Source organism: Semicossyphus pulcher, unplaced genomic scaffold (genome assembly GCF_022749685.1).
Source record: "Semicossyphus pulcher isolate SPU_LCO1_2020_fin unplaced genomic scaffold, fSemPul1.0.p SCAF_5, whole genome shotgun sequence".
Lineage (NCBI taxonomy): Eukaryota > Metazoa > Chordata > Actinopteri > Labriformes > Labridae > Semicossyphus > Semicossyphus pulcher.
The window spans coordinates 13,851,207-13,864,421 of NW_027211726.1; the positions used below are offsets into that span (position 1 = coordinate 13,851,207).

Here is a 13,215-nt window from a genome sequence, read left to right on the forward strand (position 1 = left end):
CATCCAGTCTGAACCGAGCCAGTTCTCATGCCATCCGTGTTATATTGTGATTATCATCACTCAGCAATGAAAACAAACTTTAGACTTCTCCCTTCTCTCTTCTTCACTCTCCTCTGCAGCAGTACACGGATATATCATGCTGTCTGATTTGAGCTAACATTAGCCCAGTTGTGTGCCCTTTTATAAACACTTTATGCTGGATAATAGTTAGGATGGAGTGTAGGCTATTAATGGAGCCTCTTGTGGATTCAGAGCCCCTCCCCTTCTGCAGAAGCCTTCACTAAAAAGGTGTAACGAATCGATCTGCAGCCTCCTTTGTCCCGCTAAAGAGGTCACGGCAAAGATCCACATTTTAGCAAAGTTTGTAGCAGAGCAGAGAGCTGACGTGCACTGCACACTTCAGACTGCTGGAGCGAGAAAAACTCTTGATTTTTTATTTTATTTCTTGCTGAAGTGAGACAAAATAAGCCGGAAGTGTTCTAAAATGTGTTTTTATTCAAGGAAACCTTCATAAATGTCATTTAAGTCCCTGTATTTACACGAATTGTTAGTGAGCGATGTTTCCGGGTATAATCCCAATAATCAGTCAAGCCTGATTTTGCAGCTTGAAGCAGAGATTATCCTCGTGTGCAGGATCAACAAAGTCTAATAGGTTTATTGGTTCATTTTAGCTATTTTATAAGGAGGTTTTTTTTCTCTTTTCTTTTTCTAAATCTCTGTTATTTGCAAAATTAAACGGCAGATTAGGCACGTGTTAAATCGATGACAAATATGTTTACAATCCCCTCCTAATACTTCACCTTTCCTGTCTTGAAACGTCTGTGAATTTCCGCACCGGTAAACCAAACCTCATTTTGTTTTTAGAAAGAAACCTCCCGTCGCCTATTCTGCACGTCAACTTTTTAAGACACCTCTCATTCTGCTGTTTTAGCGTAAAAGTTAACAAATCGGCGTGCGTTCAAGAGCAGCTCGCGCCTCTCTCGCGTGCGTACGGGGACAGGAAGGCGTAGAAATGAAAGCCATCCCAGCGAACAATTAGAGCCGCAGATTGACAGGTGGGCTTTGACTGTCAGGGTGACGCTCGCGGAGGGGTGGAGTAAAGGAGAGGCCGGAAAGGCAGCTGGATGTGTCTGTCTATCAGTGGGAGCTGTCTGAACGCACCGCGCATCACCATATGTGCGCACATTTCACTGCGGAGAATAAGCACGGACGCTCGTTTGCGCTCTTTAGAGTAAATAATAACAGATTTTAAATCATCAGGAGACAATAAGGCGCAGTCTGCGGCTCAGAGGGCGGGCCCGCTCGATCTGTTTTGGGATGAGTTTGTGAGGAATTCGTCAAGTGTCCGTGTTGACAATCGGACGGACAGCGTATATGTGAGTATTTCATTATCCAGGGGCTGTTTTCAGGGAGACTGCGGGGTGATTGACACACACACACAGCACCCGGGCTAACGTGTCACTCTCTCCTCTCTTTTCCTCCTAAAGACTGTAGCGAAAGGTTGGAGACCGCCGGAGCTTTGGCACCTGGACGGGCGGAGGGAGAGAGACGCTACGGCGCAGTTTGGACTCCGAAACGCGAGAAAGGGGAAGCTCCGTTTTCTTCACTTTCGCTGTGAACAGAGGTATGAAATAGTCCAGTGAGGGGTCTAAACCTATTTTGATGGAAGATGTCCGTATCCCTCCTTCGATAGACTGAGATTCGTACGGAGCTTTCAGCCTGCGATGACTTTCTGTGATCGGCAGAAGTTCACGGACGAGCCCCGTAAATCCTAATGTTCGCTCTCTAACCGGACATACCGATTCTGAAATGATCAATAGAGATTAAACCTCCACTTACATCGCTTTAAAAAAAGACTTCTTCATCCTGCGAGGGATCTACACTTTCCTCCTCTCATCCCGCTGAAGAAGAAGTGAGGAAAACGCTGCTGCCTTTGATTTCCTCCCCTCCTCGCACCGGTTTCCTCTCCAGCTCGGCCGAGATTTTTGATCTCTGCATGAAAAGTCAAGCGGAAAGTCCTGCAGCAGCATGCCGAGGAGAAAGCAGCAAGCACCGCGGCGGTCAGTAGGTAAGCCCCGGCACTTCAAACACACACACACACACACACACACATATACACACATACACACACTTTATTCAGGCACCAGTCTCGATAATCAGCCAGGAATCAGGCTGATATGCAGATAAGTTTACACAGCCGCGTTTAGGCCTGATTCAGGGCGCATTCAAGTACAAATGGATATCTTATAGGCCTTTGACTATAAACGTGAAAATTTCACTCTAATGCTGCCTTTATGCTGCACAGTTTCTTCACATCTCAAACGCCCATAATAAGTTTATTTCTAGTGACATTTCTGCATTTTAAACAGGCAACAGTGTTTTCTACGCAGCAATGCCTCCATGCCAACGCTGTCTGTGAGAAATGAATGCACTTCACTTTCCACGCTTTAAAGCTCATCCTCCACCAGCATCCAAGTTCTGCAAACAAAGCTCATCTTATCTCATTTTAACAGGCTAACGTGTTTGATGTGTCGGTGCCAGTAAAAGAAAGAGAGAGAAAAGAAAGAAAAGTGGCGTATTTTGAGCCTGTGTTCCGCTCCGGGATTGCCATCCTTGATTTGATGCTTGATTGATCGCCTGTCATGCGACCGCCTTTGATCTATTCATTGCTGATAAACATCAGTAAATCATTCACCATAGACACACGCATGCGCCGCGGCAGCTGGACTCCCTCAAAGGGAGTAACTTTTTGCCCCCGCCGAGGAGCAAAAGAAAAGACAAATTGAAAGAAAAGTTCTCAAGCGGGATAAATACTTTGCGATTAATACCCCAAGGGGGAGGGAACAAGGGAGGAGGAGGAGGAGGGGGGAGGAAGGAGGGGTGCTGGGGCGTAGCGAGATCACAGAGAAGCTAGTACGGAAACACTGCAGGGTGAAGTGGGGAGGTAGCATCTGATGGTCACTTTAAGCTCCTGACCTGACCTCGGGGTTTAATGATTAGAAAAAGGAGGTGTTGTAAATCATATATGCATCAGAGTTATACACAAATACAACCAAAACAAACATTAGGGTGATAAATGAGGAGTTAAAGGACATAAAATCACTTTTTTGTACCTAAAATCCACCCTCTGCTTCACCACAGGAATATTTTTGATACCAACTCATTTAAAAAAGAAAATTAAAAAACAAAAATTACATTTTTAGGTCTGTATCAGGTGAAATGTGGAACAATACGCACCAAACGTGCTAAAATTAAAGCGTTAATTCACATTCAACAAGAAATTACTTGTTATTCTCATAGACTTAGCAAACATAAATAATCACATATCTTCCCAGAAATTCCATGCCACAGTTTCCGTTTCCCTTTGACAGCCGTGCCCACATGTAGTCGCTAAGCTGACCAGACGTGAACTGTTCCGAGAGAGACTCACATGTTTGTCTGAATCCATTTGATGTCCCTGAGAGATGCGTGTGATTGACACGCATTTTCAAAATGACGGGGAGAGAAGAAGAAAAAAGAGAGAGAGAGAGAGGAGCCTTTGAAGTTTGTGCAGTAATGACCAAAGCCGAATAAAACAGCTGCAGAATGTTAAGCAGGCGGTTGGAAATGTGAGGTTAAGCAGACTTAATCAAGGTTGTGACAGAAAGACTTTGAACTCGGTGGGGCTGTAATTTCTAATTGACGCGAGGCTTTGCTGATGGATGGAGAGAAATGTGTTTGAAGAGCGAAAATGAATAGCGTCGGTTTTTATACCTCTGCCACAAATTATTGGTTAAATCTCCCCCCCCTTAAAAAAGATGGCGTAAAACTGTGATCCTGTTTTGCAGCCTCTTCTTGTCGTTGAGCCGAGCTCTGAAGTGGCCCCATTCCCGCTCAGCTTTTGAATATTGATTTAATTGTCTGTTTTTGTGACAGACACATACATCACACGCAGTAATGGTCAATCCCAGCTTGGCAGGCTTTGTCTCTGCATTATTTCCACTGCGTGACATATGGTCAATGCAAAAACTTTAACACCCCTTGTGATGCGTGTTCCTCTGTGAAATGTTGTACCTACCTATAAACACACATATTACCACATATATTTCCACTCTGGAGTTGCACTAAAACAAAATGTTGCCTACAGAGAACGAGAGAGAAAGAGGGGGTTTCAATGGCTCTTTGTATGCCATTTCAAATGGGCTCTGTTTCATCAGTCACAGTGATGATTTTAGACCCTGTAATGGCGCTGCACCCTATCTACTTTATGACCAGTGACAATACATCAGTGTTCCTTCATTTGGAACCGCATTACTGCATCTGTTAGTTTTGGCAGTTGACTTCAGTGCAGAGCAATTTGAGCAGCAGACTTTTGCTGCAGTCATTTGTCGTCATTTTCAGGGGTTTTTCTTAAGTCGTACTCTCACTCGAGTGCAGTTGTGTGGACGTGTTTGTCAAAGGAAATTATGTTAAAAAGGACAATGCAGTTGTATGGAGTAATTATGATGAGTGTAAAATTGTAGAAAGAAGTGTTATACAAAGCAACAAACCGTATTGGGGCAGCGACCTCGAGCTAGTTTTGTTTACGTCGCTCTGTCTGGAGTTTTATGTTGTCGTGACGACAAAACAATTTTAAATATGACTTAAGTATAAAACGCCAAACTTTCTCTGCTTCTAGATTCTCAGATGTGAAAATTTGTTTGGACGGTTAGTCGGATAAAAGCAGCTTTTTGAAGACATTACGGGTATTTGGGAACTATAAACGATATTTTCATAGACTATTTAATTCATCAAAAGCAACCACAGATTGAGATGTAGCGATACATTGTTAAAAAGCACGTAATATACTATATAATATACTTTATATCTAGAAAATAAGGGAAAATAAAGCATTTGATAGTAACTGCAGTAATCAGCACCTGCTTTGTGGCTGTTTGCGTCAGTAACATCACCATGTTTAAATATAGCAGCACAGCTATGTAGCCACTAATTAGTTTAATAATCAGATGTTCGATATTGTCCATAAGATACACAAAGAAGCCATTGTTGTGTATTCGCCTTCACACCGAGGTCACAGGTCTGATTGCAGTTGGAAAATTAACGGCGCTGCCGCGCGTCTCGTCCTGCTTTCACTCCAGCAGCCACAATATCTTAAATCAAACACTGTCACTCTAAGTAATGAATCTGTCAACTAATCATTCAACATGTCAGTGTGATTACAGTGCGACACTGTGTGGAATTTATTCACCAGGAGTTAAAAAGGTCTAGATGCAGAAAAATATCATTGTTTATTACCTTTACTGCGTAACATTTGGTTTTATAGACAGGAGGAGGAAGAGGCGGAGCGAAGTGTGGGGACCAATCCAGAGAGGGGTAGACCAAGAGGCTGGGAGTTACATGTTTATACTCACAAGTGTTTTAAGGTTGAATTAGGAGTTTTAATCAGTTATCTTTCTTAGTCTAATTTTGCAGTGACAGACTCAGTGTCGGTCATACAGGGCGAGAAAGCTGTATGCTGGCTGTCAAACATGGCCGCGTTGAAATGTGTTCCTCCATAGCTGAGGACGATAATTACTTTGCTTTCGTCTGCCCTCCTGATAAAAATGTTAGCAAGCTAGCTAGCCACTCACATACGGATGCTGCTAATTAAAAGTTTAGCACTCTAAACATAAATCAAGTTACAATGAGAGACTCTGAATGCTTTTCTTTAACATGTATGATTCTCTAATAAACTAACCACAGCGCTACATTTTAATGATCTGTCCGCAGCGCGTGTTTAATTACAGCACTCTGCAACACGTCCACATTGAGGCCACTCTGATTGAACAGGATGCACAGACAGAGCCGGTGACATCTCCTAAACACATCCCCCTTTACTGCCACTACCACTACCACTACCTCAGTGCTTAAAGGAGGCTCTTAATTATGACTTGAGGGTGGGCGGGTTGGGGGAGAAGTTGAGCTTCCCCTCCTCCCGACGGCGTCGTTAGCCGCGGTCCCTAATTATCCAGGTATGGCTGACGGATCAGTGACAGGGCCGCACCGATTAATGCTTACAAATTCTGCAAGGTGTCAAGTCTGCAAGCTGCTTTGATATAATCAAGTCGGTGTTAGCCTCCTCTCACACACACACAGCCAGAGTGAAGTCAACAGGAGAGGATGCTAACAGTGTGACCAATGTTAGCTAACACCATGCAGGGAACGAACGCCTTTTAAAGGTTGTTTTCAAGTTTTTGAATATTCAATTCGGGTAGTTTTTAAAAGTAAAAAAAGAGTTTAATTTAATGTGGAACATTTTCTTCACACTTTCCCTCTGATCTTTCTTGTAACAGCGTTTTTGGTTTGTTTGACAGAACAGGAACAAAGTTCTGAGCCACGTTTTGTTGTTGTTGTTACTTTGCATTGTGTTTTTCCTCTGCAGAAATTTAGCTCACGGCACCTGTCAACTAAGAAGCCGGCACCTCGGAAACTTGTGTTGGTTTTATCAGGATGCTTCTGATAAAGTATTTAATGACATTTGTCAGGAGTTGAAGCTGCGCTGTGAGAGAAAAATTATGTTATTTGAAGTCTGCAGACGAGAGCAGAGCGTGTCAGTGTGTTTACGTGTGTGTGTGTGGATGTGGAATATTCAGATGCTCTGATAAGGCGGTGTATGTAAAGTGTCATTAACAGGTGACATTGACTGAAGGAGTCAGTGGATATATTTGCTACCCCACACTCGGCTACACCCGCACTTTCATTTGCATGTTGTGTCAGAGCCAGCGGGCCTTCAGGAAATCAAAGACACACACTAACACGCACACTCGCACTACCGCGCTCTCTGTCCTCATCTTGGTGGAGGTTAAGTGACAAATGAAGATCGATGACTGCTCTTATGGAAGAGAGAGGGTCGGATTGAGAATATGTGGGAATTAGGTGCGCCGGCGATGTGGTGACGATGTAAAGGCGTGCGGCGCTGCAGCCGCGAGGTAAAACTACCCCCGGGCTTAATGAGCTTCAGAGGAAACCTGGATTTTCACTCAAGCACGACACAAGGAGGCTCGACAAACACGTAAAGAAAACAAGGTCACATTTACAGGAAAAAAACTCACCAGCATCCTCTGGTTCTTAAATACATCCTGCGTGGACTTATTGTCTCTGATTTTTAGTGTGCCTGTTTTCCATTCACAAAGATATTTTGGCTTTGATTCAGAACAGCTGCACAACAAAAGCCACAATGTACAGTGGGGATGTAAAATAATAACAGGAGTGAGAACAAGCGTGAAATCGTCCACATGAGTGTCCTGGAGGGGTTCAGGGCAGCGGTGGCTGGTTCCTGGGAAGGATTCACTCTGCGCTGGGAAAGTTTTCCTGCTGAGTGAGTGAAAGAGTCAGTCAGAGGGTTAAATCATCGATCAGTTTATAAGATAATCCTACTGACTGCTTTTTACATGAGCTGAAATCTTGTATCCATCACACATAGAAATGTATCGTACCCTGGAAATGTATCGTATCCTCACATTTGAGAAGCTGCGCATAAACAAACGACAAAAAACTATCAATTTAATTTTTTGATGATTGAATAATCAACTGAAAATATGCCTGACAAGGAAGCAACTGCGTGGGCCGGCTGCATTTGTTTCTTTACACAACCGTTGGACAGTTTCTGTAGTAATTCAAGCAGTTAGAGATTCAGACAAAGGAAGACAAAGGGTATACGGTTACTTATTGAGAAAGAAAGAAAAATGGCCGGTCATGATTTAAGGCACGAGGATGGGAGGTCCGGGTACACTCAGAGGTCAGCGTGCACTCAGGGGATCCTCTGTCTCGACCCCTTCTGTTCGACACTCTGTTTTCCATGTGTGTCTCGTTGCTCTTACCTTTGGCACATGGCTTTCTTTTTGGTCGCATCGCACAAGTATGTCGAAGCATAAACAGACTTTATGTTACGGCGTTGTGTTACATTTATTGTGTGTGTCCTCGCGTGATTGATGTACTGTTTACCAGACAGACGCCGATATAGGAGAGAGTGTTAGCATGTGATGGCTGCTCTGATTCAGATATTCCTTCTGCGTTTCAGAAATTACTCACCATCCTTTTGTTTTTTGTACTTGATGTATCAGAAATCGCCACTGAGGCGCGCTTGCTGCAGTAATCATGCTTTAGATGAGGCCACAAGCAGAGTGACTTAAAAAATAACCATAAGTACATCTTTTTATTGATTCTTTTTCTTCCCCATGTTGTTGATACTTGAGTCAAGAGCTCAGTCAGTTGAGGCGAGTCGGCCACCATTGTACGGTGGCCCACAGGTGAAAGAACATGCTGCAATGACCCAAAAGATTTTCATCAGGAGAAATGAGCTGTAATTTCAGAAATGATGCACATTCAAAAGTCTAAAACAAATCCAAAAATGGAAACAAAAAACGCTGCAAAAAGACAAAAAACGTTTCTCCTCTTGGAAATCCCTTTGGCCTTTGCAGCCTGCCTTTTTTGACCACCGTACTGCAGCCCTGACATTGTGCTGCTCCTGTTATCCAGCCTTGAACATCTGGGGTTGAAGCATTCTGGGTAACAGAGGGTGCTGGTGAGGGAGGGGGGAGAAGACAACAGAGGCAGAGAAAGAGTGCCTGTGAAGAAAAGGTATTAAAAGTGACAGATGAACAGGACTTGGGTAGCTGTTCTCCCGCAGCAGCTGTGACTGCTGCCATTGTTCTGACAGGTGTCAATTAAGAATTACTGCCGAGGCCCTGTAGTCATTTTGCGCTGCCCAGCTGTCTGTCTGTGTGCCTTTTTGAGAAATAACACTTTACCCTTGTCACTGCTTTAGCGCTTAGCCGCGGTCGCCCCACCAAATGAGAGCATGGCGGGCACGCTAATCGATAACCAGTGTATTAGCAATTATTTTGCCCATTGATTTACGGTGGGGTAGCGACTCCCACTGTGTTGTTATTAGCCGCTGATTATATGTGCCTGTGCTCTACTGCAGACACTCGCTCTACTGTTACCAGGTAGGAATATTTTATCCTTAGAGCTTAGAATTTATGTCTCATACATCCTGTTACTCAGGTTTAGTCTTTGAACTTGTCTCAGGAGTTTCCCAGGTAAAGTAGAACAGTTAAATTCAAACATAATTTCATTCTGTTTTCAGGATAATTAAATCACGTGTTTAACCATGGTTATAAAAACCACTTTCACCTCTAAATTGTCTAGTAATTTGTTTCAGTCGGATGAAACAGTGTTCAGCTCTCTGGCTGAGATGGTGTGTATTTGATGTTTTCTAGGAAAAAATGATTGGAAAGGTTTTGCTTCCCATAATTCCAACAAAAATTAACCTGCCAACTATTTTATAATTTTGGGGGAAAAAACTACTTCTTACCTTTTGGCCTTTAGAGAGATGGATATATAACATTTAATCTGCGGATGCACTACTCTGATCTGTATGGGGCTTATTATGACCTCACTGAGGGACCAAGGAAATGGTTGATGTCCTCGTCATTGTCATTAGAAACAAGTTGCATAACCTCCTCACACTGCCAGACCAATTTGTAAATTAAAATGAGTCTGGAACCTTTATTTTTGATTATCATACAGTGCAGACCAAACGCCTCTGAACGCTGAACTAATCAAAGCAACAAAACGTATGACGTAGAGGAAGGCTGCTAGGCTAGGAAGCTAGTTCCAAAATCCCATTCATTTCTAGTTCAACGTAATACACAGATATATGGCATGATTTTATTCAAGAGCCAACCCTCCCATGAAGATGTAACATGACTACCATGCGGTACATTTAATGCTGATGCGATAGCAGATTCAGAACATTCAACATCAGCGTTAGCCAACGTGTTTTAGACACGCCCTACAACAGATAAAAGGTTCTGATTGGTCTGACCAGAATCAGGTCAGCTGGAAATCTGGCTGAACCGGAGGGGGACAGTCGCAACTGCCAGTGCAAATGAAACATGAACTCATAGATTTGTCTTTTACCCCGGACTATTAGTTACATCCGTTTATTATCAAACATTTTATAGTTGGTAAAAAAGAAGCGTGGCACACAGCTTGAATTGCTATTCGAAGAGAAAAATTGGATCAGTGCATCCCTTGTTTTAATAATGTGATTATGTTAAAAGTAATCAATCAGAAAGATGTTTAATTCATTAAAGAAGATAATGCTTGTATGCTTACACTATCTACAATTTGTAGGAATGCGTTAAATTGCAGAAACTGTCAAGTGAAGACGAATCAGAGTCACTTCCAGACTCTGGCTGCTGCAGGACTCTTTGGCTGAATGTTGTATCTCAGCAGAAAGTCCATTTAACTTCAGAGCAGCAAATGAAAAGTTTGTTATGTCGACTTGGAATCGATTCTTCACGCCAAACTATAAAGCCACTCTTAAACAGCTTGAGGCTTTCAAATGGAATTAATGTATTTTGTTTATGTTTTTTCTTTTTTGTGGTTGCCACGGTGAAGACTGGCTCAAATGCATATACCCACGATAACTGTGCACTGTTGGTGTTTTGCATTTAATCCCCCTGTAAACATCAGGGGAACATTAGCATTCATTAAACATGTGCAAACTAAGCAGCAGCTACCGGTAGAGTGTATTATTCCCTTCGCAGCTCTAATGTAGAGGAAGAGCTACAAGCCGGCCGTATATCACGAGAAGAAGGTACTTGTTTTTATTACATGTGGACTGATAAAAGCTGGCCTCAGCATATCCAAACGGTGCAAGTGGACAAAAGTCAGAGGGCGGAAATTTCTCTCCCCGAGGGAGTGTTTATTTGTCTGATAAGGTGGGTTGAGAGGCAATGAATATCATTTTTTTGGGACACTAGTTTACTGCAGATAAGCCATCTGGGAACGGATACAGCTAACAGATGACACTTTGTCCTTGAGAGCGGACGCTGGGGAAGGTCACACTGCAGCCTGGTGTGGTGCCACTACCATCTCTCTTTCCTTCCCTTACCTCTTCATCTTTATCTCAACCCACTCCCTCTCTATCTCCTCGTTTTTGGGGGGGGATTACCGGCCCTCTCCTTCCCTCTCTCTCTCTCCCTCTAAGCCTTTTCTCATCTTCCTATCTGTCATCAATCTCTATCTTACTGACTCAATTCTCCTCTACCCTGCTCATATTTTCTTTCATCTTCCTCCCTGTCTCGCAGCCCTCATCTATCGCTCTCTCTCTCTCTCTCTCTGCACCGGATGCTCAAGAGTCAGTGAACTGGTTACAAGAACATGAAGTTGGCATGTGAAAAGGAAAGCGAAATAGGCCTTGTCCTCAGGTTTCAATAGCCTCTTTTTTCCCCCCACAATAGTCTGATTTTAGCAACATCCATTTCTGAGTTGTAAAAATCCAAAAGGTCACAGGGTAGTTAAGTCTTGTGTCATCGTCTTTGAAGTCTAAACACATGACTGTAACATATTTTCTGAAAGCCATTTCCATTCCTGTTAAGCACACAGCAGCCCATAAAGCATTCTGCATGGGAAAAGCATGAAAGCACCCATTGACCACAATTTGCTCGGGGTTACACAAAGTAATCACTTAGCAGTCGTCATCTTGATGGGCAGTTGAAAGGGGATATAATGTCTCGGGATCCCGCTCGGGATTCAACAACACCACATGCTACCCCCCGAAAAGTTCCTCCCAAATCTGCCCTGAGCCGCCGTCTTGTCTCAGACAGCGACGGTCACAGGGGGTATAAGCCCGGCTCTGTCCCTCTAAGTCGTCTGTCTCAGAGGGAGCAGCGGGACGCCTCAAGTACACCCGAATGTCTCATCTGACGGCGTGTCTCCATCGTCGATCAGTCACTGTCACAGCAAACCGGCTCCGTCTGTCAGTCGGTCGTACTCACTGTCTACCTGAGCATCTGTTTTCTGATCACCTGTCTCTGTCTCTGACCCGTCTGTTGGCCCGTTTGCTTGTCTGTCTCAGGTCCGTTTGCCTCTCAGAAGGTACATAGTGATAGAACTGCCAATGCATTAAATACTGTTTGCATGAAGGTCTACACCAATGACTGTATAAAAAGATGTACGACGCGTCTCCATCTACTCTCACTGTACAAAATTGAAGCCCAAATTAGAGTTGGAAAAGTAGAGGTAGTGGAGGCATATTTAACTCTAAAGTAGCCTAACCTCCAATAAACAACATTTTTTTTGTTTTTACACTGTTTCTGAATTTTTTTTGATGAAACACATGAGATGTAACGTCTGAATCATTCAGCTTTAGGGCCAGCAGGTGGGTTTTGTTTGTATTGCGCAGAGCCAGGCTAGCAGTTTCCAGTCATTATGCTAAGCTAAGCTAACTAGCTTCTGGCTGTAGCTTGGTATTCATTGTATAGACACGGGAGTCATATCGAACTTTCGACAAGAGAGTGTATAAGTACATTTTCCAGAACTATTCCTTCATGATTGTCATGCTAACTATCTGATGAACTCATACAGTTGTGGAGTCCCTCAGGGGTCAATACTGGGACCAATTTTATTTTCTCTTTATATGCTACCGCTTGGCCACATTATACAAAGACATAATATTTCATTTCACTGCTACGCTGATGACACACAGCTGTATCCCCCGGTAAAACCAAGCACCAGTCCAAATCTCTCAACTGGTCTTGCAGATATTAAGACATGAATGTCTGATTGTTGGTCCAGACATGACATGACTGAACGATTCAAAATAATAAAGTATTTAACATGAGTTCCACTCATAGGCTACATCACAGACTATGGTATATTATCTTTTTATTATATTATTCAGTACAATATAACTTATTCTGTTTTGATAATTTTACCACAGAGTAACTTTTTGATTTACAGTATTTTTACATTGTGTTATTCATATTTAAATATAGTAAACATTTATATTTTCTCCTTCCACCACTGGTTGTAGCCTCAGTGACTACTTATTTTCTTGCTGAATACTTACAATGTATTATTAGGAATCTGTCTGGCCTCATATGTCAAGTCTAAGAATGGCCACATTTCCAGTGTGTATGAGTCATTTCTAAGTGAGTGAGACATACTTTTTCTAACTTAACTCATCTGTTTTTCCTCTCCATCATCTTCTCAGTTCGTCACCTCACTCCTTTCCTACCTTGTCTCATAGTTGGAGCCTCATTCCTAAACTTGGGTTAACAATAACTGCTGACAGAGTTTAATGAATGGAAAGTCCAAAGTAATGACTCAATTCTGTATTTACTACTAACTAGACAACCATTTGTTAAACATATACTTTCTTTCCCAATTACACCATACTTTGAT

The 13,215-nt window shown here is 42.8% G+C and overlaps 1 protein-coding gene across 1 annotated transcript in view; it reads left to right on the forward strand.

Annotated features, from left to right (window-relative positions):
• The first annotated feature begins 1,164 nt into the window (after positions 1-1,164).
• tshz1 (teashirt zinc finger homeobox 1) overlaps positions 1,165-13,215 on the forward strand; it is a 28,046-nt gene continuing 15,995 nt past the window's right edge. The window contains exons 1-2 of the mRNA XM_069682044.1: positions 1,165-1,376; positions 1,488-2,068. Of these exons, the coding sequence (XP_069538145.1) occupies positions 2,029-2,068 (40 nt within the window). The 5' untranslated portion in view covers positions 1,165-1,376; positions 1,488-2,028. The remainder of the gene's footprint in view (positions 1,377-1,487; positions 2,069-13,215) is intronic.